At 44.0% G+C, this 26,639-nt stretch overlaps 1 protein-coding gene across 2 annotated transcripts in view; it reads left to right on the forward strand.

The window, feature by feature from the left end:
• The window catches only part of DDC (dopa decarboxylase), a 64,768-nt gene extending 38,480 nt beyond the window's left edge, over positions 1-26,288 (forward strand). For both annotated transcript variants that reach the window (XM_035134977.2, XM_035134978.2), the window contains exons 11-14: positions 11,018-11,037; positions 11,285-11,383; positions 16,563-16,664; positions 21,682-26,288. In XM_035134977.2, coding sequence (XP_034990868.1) covers positions 11,018-11,037; positions 11,285-11,383; positions 16,563-16,664; positions 21,682-21,888 — 428 coding nt within the window. In that variant the 3' untranslated portion in view covers positions 21,889-26,288. The remainder of the gene's footprint in view (positions 1-11,017; positions 11,038-11,284; positions 11,384-16,562; positions 16,665-21,681) is intronic.
• The last annotated feature ends 351 nt before the right edge of the window (positions 26,289-26,639 follow it).

Here is a 26,639-nt window from a genome sequence, read left to right on the forward strand (position 1 = left end):
TCCTTCTCCAAACATAGCTGTCAAGTTCGGGCCTGAGAAATAAGGGACTGGACCGGAAATAGCAGACCGGAAGTAGCGCTGCCGCCATTTTGGAACTGGGCAGAGCATGCTCAGAAGCTACTTTTGATGCTGCTCTGCCCTGTTCCAAAATGGCCGCCACACCAGAAGTTGCGCTGCAGCCATTTTGGAACTGGGCAAAGCAGCATCAAAAGTTGCTTCTGAGCATGCTCTGCCCAGCTCCAAAATGGCCACCGCGCCACAATAAACTGGGAAAAAACAAAAAATTCCGTTTCTTCGGCTGGGAACAGCTGGAAAAACGGGGGTTTCCCGGGGAATACGGGAGACTTGGCAGCTATGGGTGGGGGCCAATGTAGGATGATACCGGGGGTAGGGGCCAACACTCCACAGGGACAACAGAGGGCTCAGACAAAAGTGCATGCTGGGAAATAGAACCCAGAACCTAACAGTTCCTTCTCCAAGGGTGGGGGCCAAGGTATGGAGATACATGGGGGAGGGGCCAACAGTCCCCAGGGACAACAGAGGGAAGGGTATCTTACCGAAACACAGGGATGAGCCGGGGTGCAGGGAGGAGGGGCAGGATACGTCATGGACCGGGACAGGGTGGGGTGGGGATCACAGGAAAGAACCACAGCTATGTGTGGCCGGGTCAGCTAGTACAGATATAAAATCCTTTGACATAATATACAACAGGCACAACAGAAAGTAGGAAAAAATCTTGTTGGGGTGAACACAGCGCTGATATGTTCAGGTACTGCACATGCAGCTCCTGTTGCTAGATGAATAACAATTGCCAGGATAGCAATGAGAAACAGTAGGCCTCATATTTTATTTTTATTTTATTTATGATTTTCATTTATATACATTTCAATAGTTTTACAATCATCCTAACCTTTCAAAACTTGTCTTCCTTCCTCCTCTTTCTGAAGTTCCTTAAATTTATTTTTTACATTTCCTGCATATTCTAAATAAACTTAACTTATTCTTTTATTTATCTACTTTAAAGATATACTCTTATGAAACTGCAGGTTATTACATTACTTCTGCTAATGTCCTTATCTGTTTACAGTAGGCCTCATATTTCTGCTCATTCTCTTTCTGTAGCATTTCCTCTACCATGAACAAGTCTATTGCCTTCACGACAGGCTCAGTCCATTTCAGTGATGGCTAGAATGAGCCAGCAGTGATGTTTCCAACATCTTTCTTGAAGCATTTCAGCTCAGGATGGGCAGAAGGTAGACTCCGAGACAGTAGTGGAGCAGCTACTGTTCATCTGTGGCTGGGATTCTCACAAGGAATGCTACATTCAGGTTCCTTCCATCCTAGAACCCTTTAGTGCTGCTAAAGTATGGCTTTTCTGAACTCAGCTGGAAGCAGGATTAAAATGAGGGCTCCACTCAAACTCTTAATAATGTTATAGATTTGGGGGAGACCCCTCCTAAACCCTATAAATTAATAAATGTAGGATTTTGGTTACTTGGAATATGGATGAAAGTACAAGCTTCAGAACTGTGGCAGACAAGGAGTCCATGGGCTGGCTTATGCAAACCAGCCTGGCTGGCCTAGCAAAGAGCAAATCTGTTAACATGACAAAAGGTGTTGATAGACTGGGGAGACAGATGTTGCAAAGGTGATGGTGTATGTATGTTTGAGATGACAGGAAATGGGAGTCTTGAGCAAGGGTTTCTGGGAAGAAGGAGGAGGAGGAGGAGGAGGAGGAGGAGGAGGAGGAGGAAGACCAGTGTGAATCTACATTGGTTGGTTATAACCTTAAAAATGCATTATAAAACTGTAATACCAGAGGGCGCTGTAGAACAGTGATCCATTGGCAATGGGAAATTGCATTTTTGAAAAATACGATTTTAAAAAACTTGTTTTTTTAAAAAAATAGCCTTTAATAGTGTTTTTGCAGATCAGTGTAGATCCAGCCTTAGATCCATCTTGGGCAGGCTGGCTGCAGAGATGACTGGGAGAAATGCCTTGGACTCTAGGATTGTGCTGCTGTGGGGACAAGCCCCTCTTGAAATGACCAGGTTGTAGGATCTGGACTCCCTCCATGCAGACTGAAGGTGTAAATAGGTGAATAAACTGTATTTCTCAAAGCTAAGACAGTCTCCGTCGTGTCAATTCTCCAAAGGAACACAGATGCTGGAACACCCTGGAATCTTGCTATCACTCAGCAGAGAGTGTGGGTGCACCTATCTTTTGTAACAATAAGTTGTCATATTACCCAACAACTTTACCTTTTACTTATTTGCAGAGGAGATGCTTTAATAGCTAATTCCCACTGGTAATTTCTTTCAATTTTTAGTTGTGAAGTAGTCTCATTTTACTATAAAACAAATGGAGAAAAAATAATGGCAAAAATGAACGGAAACTGGGAATTAATCCTCCCCACTTTGGGAACAGAAACTAACACTGGGGAAATTAAAAATGGCTACTTGAAGGGTAATTAATAGGCTATTATTTACTCATCCTCTGATCAAACTGATCAGGAAGCAATGAAACAAGAAGTGCTGAATTCAGGACACAGAAGCCTTTCAAAGTTTCACTCGTGTTCTGACCATACACAGACTGAATTTTCATACAAAGGAATTGCTTTAGATTAGGCCTGAAAAACACAGGAGGAGAGCACAAAACTCTCTGGAATGTAAGAGGAGGAAAGTGACATCAATTGGGTGCTTCATAAAAATTGAGCGGACAAAAGATGACAACTCCAAAGAAAAGGAGCCGACATGAACACTGGGCTCATCAAAGGTTCTTCTGATGTTCTTCAGTGGGAATGCAAATTTGGGATCCTAGCATAGATTATGACCTGAACCTTCAGGGATTTCAAGTCTGCACCTTGTAAATTTCAACCAGGTTCAGAGGACTACGGGGTTCGGGGGTTCCAGTAAAAACTAAGTAGGCCATGCAAAACAGAAACCAGTCTATTCCAGGTTGAGCTCAATTGATATGCTGACCAGCCATTTCATTGATTGTTATCTGTGCAGCAGGGCTTTTATTGCGCAGGTTCTCAGAGAATCAGCAATTTGTTCTCTTGAATAACAAAATCACTTGCAATTTGATGGTTAATTTCCTCTTAACAGGTCATTAATGAAAATGTTAAAAAGCACAGCAGCAGAGCACAGCCTCAAGGCATGGCCGCTTAGCTTTCCCCCATATGATAACTGATTACCTTCTGCTTCACCGCCAAAGGCTATTCTAAAAGTATATTTGCCTTTTTTCTGTCCAGTGATTGGCAATAATTATAATAAGGTGTGTCATTTACATTATTTCAATACAAGAGCAAGGATTCAACTCACTTTGGGTTTTTTGGTGGACCCTCTAAGTGTGGGTGACACAGAACAGTGATAGGTTTTCTGGAGTGAGAAGAAGAGCTGGATATGATTTTGAAGTTTACAACATTTATTGCATTTAAGAAGGATATTGACAAACTGGAAGGGTGTGTAAAGGAGGGCGACCAAGGTGATCAAGTGTCTGGAAACCAAGCCTTTAGTGTTTTTGTGTGAATTTCTCTTAAAACTACATTAAACATGTGTTTATTAATGAAGGTATTTTTGCAAGCAATTTCTCCCAATTTTGTATACTCTTTTCACTATTATTTTCATTTTTAGGCACATTTTATTCTAACCTGCATTTTTGTAAAGACTCTATGGATAGAGAACTGCAGTGAAAAAATTGATAAATGTGAATTTTGAAGGCTGGTTCTGTTTTGGTTCTTACATTGCTTTGGAATGTGCAGATTTGTGGGATGTTGTGTGGGATGTTGGTATATAGAGATGTTGGTATATGGATGTGGAATCTCTATATACCAACATCCCACACAATGATGGTTTACAAGCCATAAGGAACACCATTTCAGATAAAACCACAGCGGACTTTGCTACCAAACTCTGCCACTTTGTCCTTACCCACAACCACTTCAAATTTGGTGATGACCTGTTCCTCCAGATCAGCGGCACAGCCATGGGCACCCGCATGGCCCCACAGTATGCCAACATCTTCATGGCAGATTTAGAACAACGTTTCCTTAACTCCTACCCACTCAAACCTCTCCTGTACCTGCGATACATTGACGATATTTTTATTATCTGGACACATGGACAACAGACCCTGGAAACCTTCCACCAGACATTCAATGACTTTCACCCCACCATCAACCTAACAATGAACCAATCTATGCAAGAAATACATTTTTTGGACACTACTATAAAAATACAGGATGGACGTATAGACACCACCTTATACAGAAAACCAACTGACCGACAAACATATCTACATGCTTCTAGCTACCATCCCAAACATACCAAACAATCCATCGTATACAGCCAGGCCTTACGTTACAACCGCATCTGTTCCAACTCTACAGACAGAGAATCTCACCTAAGAGATCTACAGCAAACCTTTTTAGAACTAAAATATCCACCTGATGAAGTTAAACAACAGATCAACAGAGCCAGACAGATACCTAGAGAGAACCTGCTGCAAGACAGACCCAAAAAAGAAAATAACAGAACACCACTAGTCATCACATACAGCTCCCAAGCTAAAACAGTACAACGCATCATCAGAGATCTACAGCCTCTCCTGGACAATGACCGCTCCCTTTCTCAAGCTCTGGGAGGAAGACCTTTCATTGCCTACAGACAGCCACCCAATCTTAAACAACTCCTCACCCACAATAATACAACCACCAGACTTAATATGGACACTGGTACCAGAGCCTGCAATAAACCCAGATGCCAACTTTGCTGCCACATACACCCAGACAACACCATTACTGGCCCCAACAACATCCAACATACCATCTCAGGACTATTTAATTGCTCATCCTCTAACATTGTGTATGCCATCAAATGCCAACAGTGCCCTTCAGCTCTCTATATTGGACAAACAGGCCAAACCCTACGCCAAAGGATAAATGGACATAAATCTGACATCAGGAACCAGAAGACAGAAAAACCAGTAGGAGAACATTTCAATCTCCCAGGACATTCTATACAAGATCTCAAAGTAGCTGTCTTACTACAAAAGAATTTCAGAAATAGACTGGAAAGAGAAGTTGCTGAATTGCAACTTATCACCAAGCTCAAAACCATGGAGGGACCTGGTTTGAACAGAGATATCGGGTTCTTATCTCATTATACATGATAAGCGATCTTCAGCCATCTCAACCCTTGCTTTTTCATGCAAAACCATTTGCAGTCGTTTGCGGTCATCAACAGCTATCAGTCAGTCAATCACCCATTTCCACCACCCTTCTGAGTGATCCCCCCTCCCCATCCCCACCCCTCCCCACCCCTTCTCTACATAAGTGCCTGGAAACTTCCATTTCACTGTATCTGAAGAAGTGTGCATGCACACGAAAGCTCATACCAAAATAAAAACTTAGTTGGTCTTTAAGGTGCTACTGAAGGAATTTTTTTATTTTACTTCGATCCAGACCAACACGGCTACCTACCTGTAACCTGAAAAAGACGTTCGTCTTGCCTCTTAGTTCTCCTCTTCAGCTGAAATGAAGCCTTCGCACATGCACTTGCTCCCACTTCTTTTGCTGGCCTTCCTCTCTCACGTCCTCTCTTGCTACCCCCTTTTTGCCTAACTTTAGACTTAAAGCAATAATAATAATAATAATAATAATAATAATAATAATAATAATAATTTATTATTTAAACCCCGCCCATCTGGCTGGGTTTCCCCAGCCACTCTGGGTGGCTTCCAACCGAATATTAAAATCAGTACAGCATCAAACATTAAGAACTTCCCTAAACAGGGCTGCCTTCAGTTGTCTTCTAAAAGTAAAATAATTGCTTGTTGCCTTGACATCTGCTGGGAGGGTGTTCCACAGGGCGGGTGCCACTACCGAGAAGGCCCTCTGTCTGGTTCCCTGTAACCTCACCTCTCGCAATGAGGGAACCATAGAATCACAGAATCATAAAATCATAGGATTGGAAGAGACCACAAGGGCCACCCAGTCCAACCCCCTGCCAAGCAGGAAACACCATCAAAGCATTCTTGACATATGCCTGTCAAGCCTCTGCTTAAAGACCTCCAAAGAAGGAGACTCCACCACACTCCTTGGCAGCAAATTCCACTGCCGAACAGCTCTTACTGTCAGGAAGTTCTTCCTAATGTTTAGGTGGAATCTTCTTTCTTGTAGTTTGAATCCATTGCTCCTTGTCCGCTTCTCTGGAGCAGCAGAAAACAATCTTTCTCTCTCCTCTCTCTCTCTATATTTTTAAAAATAATTTTTATTGAGGATTTTCTTGGTTTACAAAGGTAATGCAGTGTCTCATATTTTTTCCATTGTTACACATCAATCTTGCTTGTTGAGACATTAGGAAGAAGGGGGGAGAGGTGGGTGGGGTGGGGTGCCTATGCTTCTGTTTTCCTTGATATATGTAGGGATTCAGTGTCAGCGTTGTTTATGCGGGTTCACTGTTGTTTGCTTGTGTTCCTTTGTTGGTGAGAGAGGTCGGAGATTGGCATAGGGTGTGATTATTCATTTGTGGATGGCTGTGGTGGTCTTTGGTTTCTTGCATGAGTGGGGTGGGTGGGTGGGTTTAACCATATTGATTTGAATGCTGACAGTGGGTTTATGTCATTGTCTTGTTGGGCTGTGTAAGTGATGAAGGGGAACCATATTGGGGTGAAGGTGTCTTCTTCTGTTTGTCCCTGTGTCATTTTCAGCTTACTGGTTAGTTTTTCTAGTAGGGCTGTTTCCCATACTACTTGATACCATTGGTCCATGTTTGCTCCTGACAGGTCTTTCCAGTGTCTGGTTATGATGTTTCTGGTTGCTGACAGTAGGTGGGTTATGAGTTCTTTGTATTCTGCATGGGCATTGTTGTCTTGGAAGATGTTTAATAAGGCCAGTTCTGGGGGGGATTTCTAGCACTTGCTTAGTTATCTTACAAATTTCTCGTATGGTTATTGTCCAGAATGATTGGATTTTGGGGCATTCCCACCACATGTGAGGTATATTCCTGTGGAGGTGCACCCTCTCCAGCATTTTGGTGAGGTTCCTGGGTGTATTAGTGCTAGTTTTCTTGGGGTTAGGTACCACCTGTAGGTTAGTTTCAGGGAGAGTTCTTTTCTTTTCATTGAAGATTTGAAGGGGGGTTTAGACCACATTTAGGTCCATTGGGTGGGGTTTATTTCATATCCTATGTCATCCTCCCATTGCTTTTTGATTGCGTCTAGGGGATTCATGGGGCTTTCTCCCTCCTCTATATGACATGCTTTTATATATTTGAACATGGCTATCATATCACCCCTTAACCTTCTCTTCTCCAGGCTAAACATACCCAGCTCCCTAAGCCGTTCCTCATAAGGCATCGTTTCCAGGCCTTTGACCATTTTGGTTGCCCTCTTCTGGACACGTTCCAGCTTGTCTGTATCCAGGTGAGGTCTGACCAGAGCAGAATACAGTGGTACTATTACTTCCCTTGATCTAGATTCTATACTCCTATTGATGCAGCCCAGGATTGCATTGGCTTTTTTAGCTGCTGCATTACACTGTTGCCTCATGTCAAGTTTGTGGTCTACCAAGACTTCTAGATCCTTTTCACATGTACTGCTCTCAAGCCAGGTGTCACCCATCCTGTATTTGTGCCTTTCATTTTTTTTTTTTTTTGCCCAAGTGTAGTACTTTACATTTCTCCTTGTTAAAATTCATCTTGTTTGCTTTGGCCCAGTTGTCTAATCTGTTAAGTTCATTTTGAAGTTTGATCCTGTCCTCTGGGGTATTAGCCAGCCCTCCCAATTTGGTGTCGTCTGCAAACTTGCTCAGGACAGCCAGAACTTGCTCAGAACCGCCAGAAGGCCCTCGGTGATGGATCTCAGTGTCTGGGCTGAATGATGAGGGTGGAGACGCTCCTTCAGGTATACAGGACCGAGACCATTTAGGGCTTTAAAGGTCAACACCAACACTTTGAATTGTGCTCGGAAACGTACTGGGAGCCAGTGTAGATCTCTCAGGACCAGTGTTATGTGGTCCCGGCGGCCACTCCCAGTCACTAGTCTAGCTGCCGCATTCTGGATTAATTGCAGTTTCCGGGTCACCTTCAAAGGTAGCCCCACCATCTTGGTACAGAAAGTGCCCTGCACACTTACTGGTGCTATAAAAATACACCAAGGAGCCAGATGGACCAGTAGCCATGCAATAAATATGTTTTAAAGGAAAATAAATTACAAACACCCAAATTTGGGGTCATCTCCAAACCTGTGCCAAAGTTTTGCAGTTTTTTGCAGCATTTACCCCTCGTTTTTCAGCACCCCACAAACTGAGCAAATGATACATCAAACACAGGGTTCATATTTAACTACAAATCCCCAAATTTGGGATCCAACTGCAACAGTTTGGCACTGGCTTGGAGGAGATCCCAAATTAAATTTGGGGGTTCGTAGTTGCCATAACAACTTCTTTTGAAAGTACTCTTTGTTGGGAAAGTAACACCAAACCAGGAAAGCTTCTTTGAAGTGGCAACAGGAGCCTAATCAAATTCTAGGTGCAATTGGAGGGCTACAACTGGCAAAGTTGACATAATGAAAGCCATTGCTCCAGCAGGTAAATCAAAGTGGGGTGGTTTTGTTGTTGCTTTTTTGTCTGTCTGCTTGTACGGTGTACTTCCATAATTGCCAAGCAACTCTGTACTGGAGGGGGAAATCCATATTTTGTATGATGCTGTAATTTTGTGTCAATTTGCATTCTCAAATCGGGGATTGTTTTTGACTTCCTGGCAGCCAAAGGATGGCAGTCGGGTGGCAGCGAGGGAGGGATTCGCCTTCATGCTGTATGATAAATGCCCCATATGCAGCCTTAATTGCGTTCATCTGGGCTGGATAGAGCTGTACGAGTGAGGCTTATAATCATGGTGACAAGGGCTAATAGCTGGTGGCGTTATGCTTGTTTCTGAGAGGTTGCTAGTAGCTCATTAGGCACATGGCCTGTTACGGCAACATGGAATTAGTTATCCATCCCCAGTTGCTTCAGACGTTTGCTCAAGCCCTGCAACCATTAAATTGACATCACCAGTGAGAGAGGAAAACATGTTTTTTTTCCTGCTGCTTATCTGGAGTTCTGGTTCATTGAGATCCAATCCAATCCTGTACCATATGCACACACAGTTTTACTTCTATCGATGGCTAAATGTTTTAAACGGTTATTTATTCCCTTTCTTTTTAGCTGTTCTTATTTTTATCTGTGAACTGCCTTGAGTTCCTCACCCCTCCCTTGCTGCTATTAGGCTTTAAAGATGATCTTTTAGAGCCAATAAGTGGGGGGGGGGTTGAACCCCCAGCAGGGGGTGGAGTGTTTTTCTTTTTGTAGGGGGAGTGAGAGCTGGAAAGGGAAAGCTTAACCTCAGCTGTGAGTGTCCTCCCCCCAACATGCCTCCTCCCACACTTGGATTTGAGAAAATCTCCTAATGCAGTCATAGTTGGGGGGGGGTAGCCAGGTTTTTTGTTTTTTGTTTGCCCTGGGTAAGCTTCCAGAGGGGGTGTCATGTGTGTGTGTGTGTGTGTGTGTGTGTGTGTGTGTGTGTGTGCAAATGCAAACCTTTGACCCGGGTGAAATAAAGTTGGTTTCACCCCTGCCTTATGGAGCTAAGTAAGAGTTTCTCCCCCCAAGCCTAACCACAGAGCTGGGGGAATTTTCAGTAGGGCAGGGGTGGCCAACTCCCAAGAGGCTGTGATCTACTTTCAGAATCAAAATCTGGTGGTGATCTACCCCCATTTTTGGGGGTTCGGCTCAAAGTTGTTGAGATTTTTTTAGGGAGAAGGAAAGGGGGGTGACCAGATTTGGTAACCTTTTTGGGGGGAGCACTGCCCAAATACTTTTCTTATGGGGGACAACAGAAACTTTTAGAGATTTATTGGGAGAGAATTGCATAAAAGCACTCACAAAACTGTACGCCGCACGAACTCCTTTACCCACTCCATTAACCTACCTATCAAGATTTCTTAAAAAATACATGCCTTCATCCATTGTTAGTGTGACACCTGCATCACCATTTTGGTAACCAACTGTTCAATATCAGACGAGTACTGTGTCAGGGCCAGCTTCAGGGAATCCTTAAGGTGCTCATCTGCCATGTTTGAACGTTGCTCTCTCTCTCTCTTTTTCTCCCCCACCCCCTCAGCTAGGGACACCCATCCACCTCTCTCTCTCTCTCTCCCACCCCCTCAGCTAGGGGCACCCATCCACCTCTCTCTGTCTCTCTTTCTTCCCCAGTGGCTCAAAGAGACAGGGACAGGGGGGAAATCCCTCTGTGAGTCGTGGCTCCCACTTTCCTCCCACCCACGCAAACTCACACATACCCCTCCCTCTCTGCCGGCATGAGGGAGGAGGAGCCGGGGGGCTCTAGGCAGGCAAGAGGGACAGGGAGCAATCCAGTCATTCTGTGCAACACACTAACACAGTCATACACATACTGTTAATGAGCTTTTTTGTGGGGGAGAGACAAGAGTTATTCAGGTATTTTTTTAGGGGGAGAGCTCTTTCTTTTCTTTTAGGCTGGCGATCACTAAGGAACCCACAATCTACCCACGATCTACCAGAAACGTCCTGGGGATCTACCGGTAGATCCCGATCTACCGTACCTGTTGGCCATGCCTGCAGTAGGGGATCACAGCTGTGACCCCCCCCCAACAATGGTTCTCTTTACATCACATCAAGCGTGGGGAAAAGGACATTTTAAGAAGCCTAATTGCAGCATTGGGGGGAGGAAGGCAGGGAGGCCGCAGGCAGGTGGGGAGGCCCCATGGGTGGCTGGTGGCCTGGCAGTTCCACCCTCCTGAATTCTAGGTTCATGGAGGAGAGGAATGGGTGCCCTGCAATATATTTATATTGTTACAGAAGTTGGACGCCACAACCACTCCCTGCTGAGAGGTTCCAAGGATTCCACTTCCCGCAGTCTCATAATAGGACATTGTAGTTGTGAATGTGTGTTTATATAATATTACATTATATGTTTTTCTCCCCACCAACATACAGGACTTATTACAGATTATAGGGTAAGTACAGAACATTAATTCATCACAATATTTTCAATTCTCACTCTTGTTGGAATGCTTCAGGAGAGAAAAGCGGTGTTCATTATCCACCTATCTGTGTGCTGATCCTTCAGAACTTTGGAATCAGCCACCATATTTGGCTTCTTGAGCATTCTACTGTGAAGTCTGTAAAGGTGTGGGCAGTTTCTTCTTCTGTTGCAAATTCTGTTCTGTATCAAAAAAAAGTCTTATTTGATCTCTCCTCCAGCACTGGCAGATCCCCTTAGGCCGTCGGTTCCGTTCTTTGAAGATGTGGTTTGTGTTTCGGATGTATGGAGTGAAGGGACTACAAGAGTATATCCGCAAGGTGAATACATTTTATTTTACCACTGAATACTCAAAGGGCAAGAAAAGATGAGAAGGAGTTTTACAGATGAACACAGGCTTTTTTCAAATTTCATTTCTCCTTTTGTGATAGATGTACAAGCTTGGTGGGTCAGGGGCATGTTGTAGATGTAGTGTATCTTGATTTCTGTAAGGCTTTTGGCAAAGTCCCCCATGATCTTCTTGTGGAAAAGCTGGCACAATATGGACTAGGTGATATAACTGTTAGGTGGAATTGTAGCTGATTGACTGACAGCAGGGCAGTCTCGAGCAGGTCGGGCGCCCTGGCGCTGAGGGGCGGAGATTGCTATGGCGCCCCCGCCCTCACAGGGCGCAGCATGGTTTCCACACGGCTTCGACGCGCAGCGCCCTGCCTACCGGCCCAGTGCCCTGGCGCACCGCGCCACCGGGAGTCTACCTAGAGCCAGCCCTGACTGACAGAACCCAAAGAGTGCTCACTAACGGTTCCTCTTCATCCTGTTGAAGTCCCCAGAACCAGCAGTCTGCAAGTCCTCAACACCACCTCTAGGACCAGCTCTGTCAGCTCAGGCAGGGAGACTGCTGGGCAGCAAGGGAGCAGTAAACCAGCAGAATCCCTAAGCTGTCCTAATTGCCCGATGCCAGGAACACACACTCTAGATTCTACCCCCAACTGGACAGAGAGACTGGAGAGGGAGGGAGGGAGGGAGGGAGGGAGGGAGGGAGGAGAGAGAGAGAGAGAGAGAGAGAGAGAGAGAGAGAGAGAGAGAGAGAATATGAATCTCTATAGACCACAACAACTCCGCCTCCCCGACCCTCAAGTCTGCCCTGAGTACCCAGGTGGGTACAGCTGGGTGAGACCAACCCCACTCTGCTCACCCACCAAGTCTCAGTGATGTCAAGCATGAGAGAGGTCTTACTCCAAGCCAACCAGGCATTCAACAACAGTAGCTGCAGTCCCGAGGTTCCCCAGGTTGGAGGAGGGGCTGGCAAAGGGCACAGTCACCAACTGCTTGTGCCCCTTACCTGGCCTCCCCCCCCATCTCCCCCTGCCCTGAACTACAGTGGTGCCTCGCTTAACGAATGCCCTGCTTAACGAAATTTCCGCTTAACGAAATGATTTTTCGAGCGGAGATTGCCTCGCTAGACGAATTTGTTTTATGAAAAATTCGACTAGTGAATAACGGTTTCCCATAGGAATGCATTGAAATTCAATTAATGCATTCCTATGGGCAAAACAAAATTCAAAAAAATTCGATGCATTCCTATGGGATTCGCTAGATGAATTTTTCATTATAAGAAAAGACCTGTGGAACGAATTAAATTCGTCTAGCGAGGCACCACTGTATTGCAATTGCCCATTCTTCAGACTAAACAACACCCACCCTGAATTTAAAACACTGAAGTTAAAAACAATTAGAACAGTTAAAACAGGAGAGGGAGCTGGACCCACAAGACTTGCAGCCGAGATGGAGATCAGTCCTTGGTGCCATCTCAGTTTCTTCCAGCTACATTCTTACGGCCGAGGTGGCCTCCGCCTCTCACGCTGCGATGATCTTTGGGCCTACTCTGCAGACCCAGTTTTTGGAGTCTGGGCCCTGCTCTTCTAGGCCTGATGTAAGGATCCTGCAGGCAAGGAGCAGGTTCACAAAATTCCTATTAAAAAAACCAAAAAAACCAGTAACGATTCTGAAGGGCCCACACACAGCAAACCTTTGGGTGGTTTTGATATTTAATTTGTAAAAGGCAATACTTTTTAAAGGCAACACCTGTGTTCATAAGCTTAGAAATTAGATTCCGCTGAAGAAAATGGGACTGGCTCATAGCTGCCAAGTTATCCCTTTTTTACAGGGATTTCCCCTTATGCTGAATAGGCTTCCTCGCGAGAAAAGGGAAAACTTGGCAGCTATGGTGGCTTCTGAGTAAATATACAGAGGTCTGGGCTGTAAAGTATCTTGTCAGAGCTGCAGAGAAAGAACTTCAGTTCAGCATTGTAAGAGCCAAAGCTCTTGGCGCCTCCCAGTGGTTTTAATAAGTACAGTACTACTTGTTATATAGATTAATAGATTTACGGTACAATTTAAAACATCAGCGAACTATTATTTTCCTGTAGAACAGCTGCTATAATGCAAGAAAAGCCCCACATTTTAATCTAGTTTCTCCTTTGTAGTTTAATAACATAGAAGCTATGCCGAGGCCATTTGAGGTTTTGAGTAGCAATTTGGAATCCCCCCCCCCCCCAAAAAAATTGATACAGTGCCCCTGATTAGTGTACAGTTCTAACTTTCTGGAAAAAATTAAATATAGCGAAAAGGTTGCCATACTGAGTGAGAACTGACCTTCCCACATATGAACCTGCTAAACAACATAGAGTCAGGGAATTGTAGAGTTTGGAAGGGACTCTGAGGGTCATCTAGTCCAATCCCCTGCAATGCAGGGACATACTAATAACCACATGGTACAGAATATATTTACCACACACACACACACACACACACACACACACACACACACACACTGTGCTTTTTTCTGGGGGGGCGCAGGGGTGTGCATACCCCTAAACATTTTGTGAATCTTTGTATTTTTGTCCATTTACTGTATTTATTTCCCCCTATCTGAACTATAAAATGGTGATTTTCTTGAGTCAAAATGAGAGTACCCCTAAACTTTTTTTTAGGACAAAAAGCACTGTACACACACACACACAGAGAGAGAGAGAGAGAGAGAGAGAGAGAGAGAGAGAGAGAAGACAATTAGTTTTGTATCTTGTAGACATTTCCATATTCTGTGCTGTTATTCAGTCCTCAACAGATCCCACTGAGATCTGTTGAACATAGTCATCTTCCTGTGAAAAGTGAGACCCTGTTTCCATATCCTGACATTGTAGCTACTGCTTCCAAGGATGCATTCATGCGTGACAGAGTCTGTGCAAAGACTTCTGCGGATGCAATTCTTCTAAAAATGTGTCTAGCCCAGGGTGGTCCAAACCACAGCCCATGGCCCACAAACAGCCCAAGGGGCATTTTTTTGGCAGTCCTCAGCAACATTCAAGAAAATAATCTTAAAGCCTTACTGGAGGGTGGGGATAGGACTAGATAGCTAGAAAAGGTTGGTGGCAAGGAAACACATAGTCACAAAAGGATAATTCCTGGATGCTAAAATCCAAGTTTCGGGCAACTGAGAGAACTCCAGCAGAGATTTAAAATCACAAAATATGTAGCAAAGTAAAACCTAAAGTATAGACTCTTGGACTTTTAAAATATGCTTTCCTAAGTTCCTTCCAAAGTTTCCTTCTTCACCTAACATAGAAAAATTTACACATTTGAGAAGTTAAAAGTGGTTTACTTACAAACTCTTCAAAGGTCATGTTCATGTACTTTTCCACACAGCATTCAGAAAAAGTTGCATAGGCAGTAAAAGTTAGTTTAGCTCCAAAGTGGTGAAAGTTCCTAAATTATTGTTCCTAAATTATTGTTATAGGAACTCAAGAGAGGCTTGTTAGAGGCATGCGGTCTGAGATTGGTGTAACCAGCTCAGACCTCACGTTACGCTTCTCAGGTAGACTGAAGTACAATAATAGGCCTGATTACCTTCTTCCCAATGTGAAGGGGAGTGACTTAGCTAAGCCTGGCAGGACAGCTTACTCTATGATATTAACTAAATAATAATAAATAAATAAATAAATAAATAAATAAATAAATAAATAATTTTATTTATACCCCATCCATCCAGCCGGGTCTCCCCAGCCACTCTGCGCGGCTTCCAACAGAATATTAAAAACACAATAAAACATCAAACATTAAAAAAACTTCCCTAAATAGGGCTGCCTTCAGATGTCTTCTAAAAGTCAGATAGTTGTTTATCTCCTTGACATCTGATGGGAGGGCGTTCCACAGGGCAGGCACCACTACCAAGAAGGCCCTCAGCCTGGTTCCCTGTAGCCTCACTTCCCGCAGTGAGGGAACCAGCAGAAGGCCCTTGGAGCTGGACCTCAGTGTCCGGGCTGAACAATGGGGGTGGAGACGTTTCTTCAGGTATACTGGGCCATTTAGAGCTTTAAAGGTCAGCACCAACACTTTGAATTGTGCTCGGAAATATACTGGGAGCCAATGCAGGACTCTCAGGACCAGTGTTATATGGTCTCGGCGGCTGCTCCCAGTCACCAGTCTAGTTGCCGCATTCTGGATTAGTTGTAGTTTCCGGGTCACCTTCAAAGGTAGCCCCACGTAGAGCGCATTGCAGTAGTCCAAGCGAGAGATAACTAGAGCATGCACCACTCTGGCGAGACAGTCCATGGGCAGGTAGGGACTCAGCCTGCATACCAGGTGGAGCTGATAAACAGCTGCCCTGGACACAGAAGTGACCTGCGCCTCCATGGACAGCTGTGAATCCAAAATGACTCCCAGGCTGCGCACCTGGTCCTTCAGGGGGACAGTTGCCCCATTCAGGACCAGGGAGTCCTCCACTCCAGCTTACCCCCTGTCCCCCCAAAACAGTACTTCTGTCTTGTCAGGATTCTGTTTGCTGCCAACCGCCTCCAGACACTCACACAGGAGAATCAGTTCCTTCACTGGTTCTGATTTAAAAGAGAGGTAGAGCTGGATATAATCTGCATACTGATGAACACCCAGCCCAAACCTCCTGATGATCGATTTCTGATGTTAAAAATCATGGGGGAGGTCGGAACCCTGAGGCACCCCACAAGTGAGAGACCAGGGGTCTGAACATTCATCCCCCAACACCACTTTCTGGAAATGGTCCAGGAGGAAGGAGCAGAACCACTGTATAACAGTGCCCCCAGCTCCCAACCCCTCTAGACGGTTCAGAAGGATGTTATGGTCGATGGTTCAAAAGCCGCTGAGAGATCCAGCAGAACTAGGAAACAGCTCTCACCTTTGTCCCTAGCCCACCGGAAATCGTCAACCACTGCGACCAAAGCAGTTTCAGTCCCATGATGAGGCCTGAATCCTGACTGGAAGTGATCCAAATGGTCCGCATCCTCCCACCGTGCCTGGAGTTGTTCAGCAACCACCCACTCAATCACCTTCATGCATTCATGAGACTTAAACATGTTGGTTATATGAAGTTGGTTATCTCACAGAAAGAACATGTCAGTTTTTCAGTTCTTCTGCTTCTGCTTCTTTTGCTGGATTTTGTTTTATAACTTTTCATTATCATTTTAGCATGTTAAGCTGGCACATGAATTTAAGGACTTGGTGTTGCAGGACGATCGATTTGAGATCTGTGCTGATGTCATTCTGGGACTGGTGTGCTTCCGACTAAAGGTAAACTTGCAGAAATTTCCGGCTCTTATATTATTTGTTGCGATTTAGAGGCCTCAAATTTCAAAAGTCAGAGCTTGGAGTGCAGCGACTGAGGAAGGAGCAGAAGGGCTGCTGCCTCTTGGATTTGGGTGACTTCAGGCTTGTGTGGGTGTTTGTTTCTGGCTGTGACCTTGTTTGTTTCTGGCTGTGACCTTTCACCTAGAAGTGTGAGTCAGGAAGTTCAGGTGATTAGCTGTGGGCTAGTCAGAGCAGTTTGACCCATCTTTTTGATCTAGGGCAGGAAGTCTCACACGTTTGTTAGGGGGGACCTAGGCCTCTTCCTCTTTCTCCCTTGACCTCAAGGTTTTCAAGATGGAGGTGGAGGGAACAACCGTTGTCACCTGCAATTCCTGTGCAATGTTTGTTTTCTTGCCAAAGGATGTGGGTAGCTACACCTGCAACAATTGCAAGTTGGTTGCCCTACTAGAAAACAAGGTTGCCCTTCTGGAAGAGAAGGTGCAGCAGCTTCAGGGGCGTGTATCTACGCTCCAGAGAATTAAAGAGCTGGAGCTTTTCTTGGATGCAGCAGAGCACACTGTCTGCACCAAGGAGGAGACAGGGGATCTCCCTGAGGAGGAGGTCAGTTCCCCAACACAGCAGCCAGATGTATGGAGGAACGTGACTCATAGAAGTAGAAGGCCCAGGGATCGCTCTGAGTGCTTAGAATTACACAACCGTTTTGAAGTGCTCATGGAAGACGAGAAACAGACTCCACCTGAGGATCTCTCCCTCATCACAGTTGATGAGGAATATGAAGACGAGCAACCAAGTCAGTCCTCTGGGAATATGCAGGTAACCTTGGAAGGGACAGCACATGGAAGAATCCCAACCAAGCCTATGAAGAGGCGTGTAGTGGTGATTGGGGATTCCCTACTGAGGGGTACAGAAGCAGTAATCTGTGGGCCTGACAAGATGTCTCGAGAGGTGTGCTGTCTACCTGGGGCCAAGATCAAAGATGTAACAGAACGGCTGCAAGGAATCATAAAACCCACCGACAAATACCCCTTCCTTTTGGTGCATGTGGGAACCAATGACACTGCAAGCCATAGCTTACAGAAGATCAAAAATGATTATGAGGCTCTGGGCAGGAAGTTGAAGCAATTAGATGCACAAATTGTCATCTCTTCTGTCCTCCCAGTTGAACGACATGGCCCAGGGAGAGAGGGAAAAATAGGGGAAGTGAACAACTGGCTTCGCAAATGGTGCAAACAGGAACGGTTTGGATTCCTAGATCACGGTCTGCAGTTTCTTGAAGATGGACTTCTGGCAAGTGATGGACTGCACCTCACAAAAGTTGGGAGGAATGTTTTTGCCACGAAACTCAAAAACCTCATCAGGAGGGCTTTAAACTGACTTATGTGGGGGAGGGAGACAGTGGTCCTGAAGGTAGGAGTCTATCAAATGCTGAAGATGATCATCCGAATGTCAAGGACCAAATGGAGCAAGCAGCATGCAGACCTAGTGGTGGGACGAAAATATCCTTAAATAAGAGACATGGGGGAATGATCAACGGTCTTCAGTGTCTGTATACTAATGCACAGAGCATGGGAAATAAACAAGATGAACTTGAGCTCTTGGTACAGCAAACTAAATATGACATAATAGGCATCACTGAAACCTGGTGGGATGAGTCTCATGATTGGAATGTAGTAATAGAGGGATACAATCTATTTAAGAGAAATAGACCAAACAGGAAAGGAGGAGGAGTAGCTTTATATGTTAGGGATATGTATACCTGTGAAGAGATCCAGGATTTAAAACTTCAAAGCCAAATTGAGAGTATCTGGGTCAAAATTAAGGGAGAGAAAAACAACAGTGATCTCATTGTGGGAGTTTACTATAGATCCCCAAGCCAAACTGAGGACACAGATGATGCCTTCCTGGAACAGATGGCCAAGCATTCCAAAGGAAGTGAGACAGTAGTAATGGGGGATTTCAACTATCCTGATATTTGTTGGATGTCAAACTCAGCCAAGAGCATAAGGTCGAACAGATTCCTCACTGGCCTTGCAGACAACTTCATTGTCCAGAAAGTGGGAGAAGCAACAAGAGGATCAGCCATTTTAGATCTGGTCCTAACCAATAGTGATGACTTGGTTAGTGGGGTAGAAGTGGCAGGATCATTAGGTGGGAGTGACCATGCTCTTCTGGAGTTTATTATCCAGCGGAAAGGAGCAACCAAGCATACTAAGGTCCAAATTCTAGACTTTAAGAAAGCCGACTTCAGAAAACTTAGGGAAACGCTGGGTGAAATCCCATGGACAGTAATACTAAAAGGGAAGGGAGTTCATGATGGTTGGGAGTTTGTTAAAAGGGAGATATTAAAAGCACAACTTCAGGCAATACCAATGAGACGGAAACATGGAAGGTGCCTAAAGAAGCCAGGCTGGCTATCTAAAGAACTTTTGACTGAGTTAAGATTTAAAAGGGATATGTACAAAAAATGGAAAAGGGGGGAAATCTCCAGAGAGGAATTCAAACATATAGCCAGCACGTGTAGAGACAAAGTCAGAAAAGCTAAAGCACAGAATGAACTCAGGCTCGCCAGAGAGGTTAAAAGCAACAAAAAGGGCTTTTATGGGTATGTCCGTAGCAAAAGGAAAAACAAGGAAACAGTGGGGTCACTCAGAGGAGAAGATGGTGAAATGCAAACAGGGGACAGAGAAAGGGCAGAACTCCTCAATGCCTTCTTTGCCTCAGTCTTCTCCAAGAAAGAAAACAACGCCCGACCTGAAGAATATGGAGCAGATGATTCAGCAGGGGAAACACAGCCCAGCATAAGTAAGGAGGTAGTACAAGAATACTTGGCTAGTTTAGATGTATTCAAGTCTCCAGGGCCAGATGAACTACATCCAAGAGTATTAAAAGAACTGGCAGAGGTGATTTCAGAACCACTGGCAATAATCTTTGAAAATTCCTGGAGAACAGGCGAAGTTCCAGCAGACTGGAGGAGGGCAAATGTTGTCCCTATTTTCAAAAAGGGGGAAAGAGAGGACCCAAACAATTACCGCCCAGTCAGCCTGACATCAATACCAGGAAAGATTCTAGAGCAGATCATTAAGCAAACAGTCTGTGAGCACCTAGAAAGAAACTCTGTGATCACTAAAAGTCAGCATGGGTTCCTGAAAAATAAGTCATGTCAGACTAATCTGATCTCATTTTTTGACAGAATTACAAGCCTGGTAGATGAAGGGAACGCTGTGGATGTAGCCTATCTTGATTTCAGCAAGGCCTTTGACAAAGTGCCCCATGGTATTCTTGTAAAGAAGCTGGTAAAATGTGGGCTAGACAATGCTACCATTCAGTGGATTTGTAGCTGGCTTACTGACCGAACCCAAAGGGTGCTCATCAATGGCTCCTCCTCATCCTGGAGAGTAGTGACTAGTGGGGTGCCACAGGGTTCTGTCTTGGGCCCAGTCTTGTTCAACATCTTTATCAATGACTTGGATGATGGGCTTGAGGGAATCCTGAGCAAGTTTGCAGATGACACCAAATTGGGAGGGGTGGCTAATACCCTAGAGGACAGGATCACACTTCAGAATGACCTTAACAGATTAGACAACTGGGCCAAAGCAAACAAGATGAATTTTAACAAGGAGAAATGTAAAGTACTACACTTGGGCAAAAAAAATGAAAGGCACAAATACAGGATGGGAGACACCTGGCTTGAGAGCAGTACAAGTGAAAAGGATCTAGGAGTTTTGGTTGACCACAAACTTGACATGAGTCAGCAGTGTGATGCAGCAGCTAAAAAAGCCAATGCAATTCTGGGCTGCATCAATAGGAGTATAGCATCTAGATCAAGGGAAGTAATAGTACCACTGTATTCTGCTCTGGTCAGACCTCACCTGGAGTATTGTGTCCAGTTCTGGGCACCACAGTTCAAGAAGGATACTGATAAGCTGGAACGTGTCCAGAAGAGGGCAACCAAAATGGTCAAAGGCCTGGAAACGATGCCTTATGAGGAACGGCTTAGGGAGCTGGGTATGTTTAGCCTGGAGAAGAGAAGGTTAAGGGGTGATATGATAACCATGTTCAAATATATAAAAGGACGTCATATAGAGGAGGGAGAACGGTTGTTTTCTGCTGCTCCAGAGAAGCGGACACGGAGCAACGGATTCAAACTACAAGAAAGAAAATTCCACCTAAACATTAGGAAGAACTTCCTGACAGTAAGAGCTGTTCGGCAGTGGAATTTGCTGCCAAGGAGTGTGGTGGAGTCTCCTTCTTTGGAGGTCTTTAAGCAGAGGCTTGACAGCCATCTGTCAGGAATGCTTTGATGGTGTTTCCTGCTTGGCAGGGGGTTGGACTGGATGGCCCTTGTGGTCTCTTCCAACTCTATGATTCTATGATTCTATGATTCTATGAAAAGCCACAATCTGCCAGCACTACTTTCTGGTGATGACACTACTGTAAGACACATTTTTGTATGCCTCCCCCCCCCCCCCGGACATATATTTTCAATGCATTTCAACCATAAAACATGTGTTTTTTGTATACATTTTGTGCACTAAAACTGCATTGCAAAATCTGGAAACTGCATTATCTGATGAAGAGGTCTGATCTGTAATTAAATTTGGGACCTTCAAATTGAGTCACTCGGCTGTGCAAAGCAGAATGAACATTAAGCCTATCCTGGAATGTAATTTTAGCATGCAGTTTTAACATGGGATTTTAGTAAGTATAATTGTTTTTAAATGGCTGATTGTATAGGTAAACTTGTTTTTAATGTGTGTTTTTATTTGGTACTTTTAATGAATATTTTAGGTTGCCTTTTGTAAACTGCTTAGAGGACTTTTGTCTGCATAAGCGGCATATAAATGTTGCTAAAAGTAAATAAAAGTGGGTGTGGCTTACTCCAAATTGAGTCATATATCTGCAGGCTGAAGGTTGCCCACCTAAAATGATCCTGGCAGAGCTACCAGAATGACGTGTGTGATGTTAATGGCCACTCTTGCTTGTTTTATCTTTATTCTAGGGTACTAATGAACTGAATGAAGCACTACTTAAAAACATAAACGATTCCAGGAAGATTCATCTTGTTCCCTGTAACCTGAGAGGGAAATTTGTGCTGCGTTTCGCAGTCTGTGCCCGCACAGTGGAGTCTGCCCATGTTCAGTTTGCCTGGAAGCACATTACAAAGTTGGCAGGGGAACTTCTAAAAGCACAGAAGCAGCGAGATTAATGGCTAAAATTCACTTGAAGATTGAAGGAATTAGGAAGGACAAACTGTAGCGATGAATTATTTCGCTTCTGGCATGACCGATACATGCAAAACTACCATAATCAAACTGTGCTGCTATAACCCAAATCCAGGAAGGATGTAGATGAAAACACTAATCATTGCTTTGCTGGATCAGTCCAGGTTCCTTATGGCTCAGCATTCTGTATCCAAGAGCCCCAGCCAGCTAGATGCCTGTGAGGCCTTTCAAGCACTGACAGCGTCCTCCTGTGGTTTGTTGCCAGTGTCTGGAATGCAGAAAGATAAACTGGTTCTGTACTTGGCAGTTCCATTTAGTAATCATGGCTAATAATAATTTCTCACAAAAGTTCCCTCTATGCATTTGCCTAAAAGTGTGTGGGCCCCACACTTCTAAGCCACCCCCTTAGCTTGTGGCAGGTGGAGTCAGTACCCAGGAAAAGCAGACAAGATTAAAATTTTAGTGTTTTTTATATAAAAATCATAAACAATCATTTTGTGAAGGATATGAGAGGAGGCAGTAAACAATAGAAATGGTATCAAAGCTGATAACTGTTCAGATTGAAAATCAAAAATATATGGAAAACTTTTTTCTTTTTTTCTTTTTTGTGTTCACTTAATTGTTCCCTTTTTCGAACTATTGAATCACTCACTTTATTTTGGGTATTTTCAGAGTTGCATTGTTCCTAGGTTGTTTCAAGATTGTTACCCTGAAGGAGTCATCCTTGTTTCATTGGACAGGCAATCTTGTCCAGCTCCTCTCATGTACCTGAATCACATCTATCACTGCATATGCTTGCTGCTTACGGCAGAATGTTTGCTGTTTCTCCTGGTCCAAAAGAAAGAAATATCTAGTCTTTTATCTTTGTTTGCTAGTGACTACAGCCTCCTTGGTTTTGTGAAAGGAACCCTTTGATTATATGAAACCTGGTGCAAATTGACAGGTAGTTATACACAGGAACATTTCTTGGATAAACACATCCTTTGGAGTCATGTCAAAAAACGAATTTGCTATTATGGTAGTTTTGCTAATATTGAGCAAGCTGTTGATGACACGTACAAAATCTGAATTAAGAAAGTATTAATAACACAGATATATCTAACACCCTGATTCTAATTATATTACAGTGAAGCAAGTTTATTTCTGCGTAGCTTTCATTGGAATATTGATCTGGATTGCTGTTGTAATTCTCAAATGTGCTTGTGTGTATTTCTGTGTTGATTCACAATTCAGTATCTGGGTAGCTCCAGGCACCCCTCCATTTGTGCGCGATTGGCATGCACACGACCGCTGACACATGCATTGTTATGGGCACCACAGGACAGAGACGGGGCGGGGGTGGAACGGGGCGGCCTGGCATGTGTCCCACTGATGCACACGGTGCCTCAGGATGCAACCTCTGCATACATGGGGAGTTGCCAGTGGCCATCTCAAGTTCTTCAGTGCTTAACTCTGAATAACCAGCAAGCTTGGTTTGTGGCTGTATTTCTCTGAATTGCATGTGGGGCTAACTTGTTTTGAATAGTCTATCGTACAAAAAGCTATTTCCACACAGAAAACTACACACACACACACACACACACACACACACACACACAGCAAGTATACGAATAGTCTAGAACCGTTCTTCTTGGTATCTAATTTTCTATGTGCAAATAATTAGTTTTCAATCATGTGAAACTTTGTCTAGAGTTGGAAGTTATACAACCCAGAAACAAGTTTACTATGTCATTGAGAAGTAGGCCCTAGTTAAGCTAAGCAATGCACACAATAATGGTTAATTTACTTTTAAGTTTCTATCACTAAATGCACCAAAACTCTAATAATTAGAAACCAGTACACCTGTGCCTTTGATACCTTGTTTGCGGGGGGTGGGGGGGGTGTTGTTTTTTGGATCTTTATTTTGGATCTTATGATTTATGTGGGAATTGTTCAGTTTTTTGATGCTTCATTTATCGTTTATGACTAAGCTGCCTTGAGCATGGTTTGAACTGTGGAAAGGCAGCATACAAATAAAATGGTTGATTGAGTGATTCACATAATCGTAGAACTGTAGAATTGTAAAGTTGGACGGGAGCAAGGGGCTCCTCTAGTCCAGCCCCATGGAATGCAGGAATATTTTTGCCCATGTGGGGCTTGAACCCACAACCTTGAGATTAAGTCTCATGCTCTTCCAGCTGAGCTTGATTGATTGTGCAGAGCACACAGCACATCCCAGAATCCCCTCTGAAGATCCAGCAAGCCTGCAGTGCAACTCAAGCAGAAACAACAAACATGTCGTTGTGTTCCAATTTCCATCTCTAGGTAAATACAAGTTGTTAAATATTGGTATTTTGGTTTGCTACGTTTTAAAATCTGTATAGTGCCTCACCTCCCTGTCTTACAGCAGAAACATAACACATGGACACACATGATGTATGTGAGCATATGTAGAGCATCTCATTTATGAAGACAACTTGATTTTTTTTCTTTCTAAAAATGAACAAAGGAACACAGTGCTTTTGAGGCCTCACCCATCTGGTGAGAGGCAGCTTTTTTTTCACAAGGGGAGGGGGAGAGATTTTAAAATACATTGTATTTGAAGTATTGAGGGCTGATGTTTGGCTCTGAAGGGTACTGGGACTAACAGCTGGTGTTTCCTGTCTGTGAACAAGTCCTGGCTACATCACCACTATCATTTTTGTACTGGTGTTAAGAAATCACCATAATCAATATAAAGTAGTCGCATTGAGGTGTGGCTGTTGGACGAGGGCAGGGAAGGCTCAACTCCTTAGTTAGTCACTATTTCTCAGTGAGAATAAAATGCGTCCTGTGCAGAAATGGGTGAGAGAGAACTGAGCATGTCTCCTTGATGGGAAGCTAGGATAGAAACATAATAAATGAATAAAAAAAGCATTTCAAGGGAGAACATTTTCATTACCAAAGACATTTGTATACTCCAGATTGTAAAAGAATAGTACTTGTACAACAGATGGATCTTTAATAACCTAGAGCTATTGTGGCATTCCAGATTTCACCATCTATCATGGCTGATAATATTAATTGCCTGTGAACATTTACTGGACAAAAGAATAAACAGTTTCATCTCTGAGGTTCTTTCTCATCTTCTTTGCCCCACTGATATACCAACAGGGTTTTAACAATAAATCACATTGAGCATTTTCTTTAACTGCAATTTATACAGTATCTGAAAGAATTCAGAATCTCATTGAATTCCCTTTCTATTTCTAAATTAGGGAAATAATTGATTTACAGTATTAGCTGTAGATTATGCTTTATGCCAAGGCAATGTGAAGTTTCTGAAGTTTTCTGTGTGCTCTGGGTACCTAAGAACTCTCTGCTCTGATTATTTAGTGAACTCTGTTGTGAAATTGTTGCCACTGGTTCCAACCATTTAAGAAAATGCTATTTTATTTATTTCTTCTTGCTGACCGGTCTCCTGAGGTTTTATAGCTGCATTGACAGGCAGGAATTCAGGAGGAAACCTGTAACAGTAGTCCTGTCAGGGGGGAGAGGAGACAAGCCGATCAATAGTGATATAATATGGCAAAGGCTTCTTCCATTCAATCTCGTTTAGTGGATAGGTGAAGTGCTGCTCTGTTGTGCTTATATTGTCCTACCCACTGCTTGTAAAATGTGTATGTCTGGACATGCCTGGCACTATTTTTCCACCTATAATCACTCATTCATAGAGTTACTGAGCCAGGATCCAATGTGTCTTTTCAGCAAAACCTCACAAAACTGCTGAAATTATGTATTGTTAGCTGTTATTTTGTAATTTCATAAATGCACTTAAGCAGAAAATCAAACCTCAAAAGTACAGTACAAGGAGGAAAAATGATTTAATATTGCAGTGTTCCCTCATTTTGTACAAGAATAATATTTGTGTACTAGAGATTATATATATGCACTTCCTTCTTGGTTAATATATTTTAAAATAGATGTTAATTCTGCTATTGTGCATGATATTGTGTATTGCTAAAGTGTATGGCAACACACCAGACTGCATTAAACTGATGCTGTAGGGCTGCATTTCTCTCTTCATTCTTGCTTTCAATGTTCTGATGGGGTTTGGCTGGGTTTTTTTAAAAAAATAAATCAATGGTTGTTATTATACATAGGCTCATAGCTGAGGAAATAAAACGAAAGGGGACCCTGTTACACTGGCCCATAGCTTTGCTTACCAATGCAAAGCTACATTCGAGTTTGGTTCTAGATCTAATTTTGTGGCCATTTTTTCCCCTTTCACAGGAGGGCCTTTTGCTGTCAGCTGAGTCTTCTCTTTCCCTTACTTTGGTGGTGGTGGTTAGGCCCAGCCAGGGTCGGTGCTAGGGTTTTTGGCGCCCTAGGCGAGGTCACCTTCTGGCGCCCCCCCCCAGTGTGAATGGCTAGCCCGCCCCTCGCCCGGCAACGGCGGGAGAAGAAGAAAAAAAGGAAGCTGCAGCCTCGCTCGGCCAGCAGCTTCTTTTTTATTTTTTCTTCTCCCGACGTTGCCGGGCGAGGGGCGGGCCAACGAGGAGGGGCGTCACGCCAGTCAGCCACTAGCGTGGCACCTTGCTAGCCCGCCCCTCGCCCGGCAACATCGGTAGAAGAAGAAAAAAAGAAACGAAGCCACAGGCGAGGGTGGCGGGCGGTGGCTGGGGGGTTTGGGGGGCAGGCTGGGCAGCGCCCCCTCCATTTTGGCGCCCTAGGCGATGGCCTAGTTTGCCTAAATGGACGCGCCGGCCCTGGGCCC

Source organism: Zootoca vivipara, chromosome 13, assembly GCF_963506605.1.
Source record: "Zootoca vivipara chromosome 13, rZooViv1.1, whole genome shotgun sequence".
Lineage (NCBI taxonomy): Eukaryota > Metazoa > Chordata > Lepidosauria > Squamata > Lacertidae > Zootoca > Zootoca vivipara.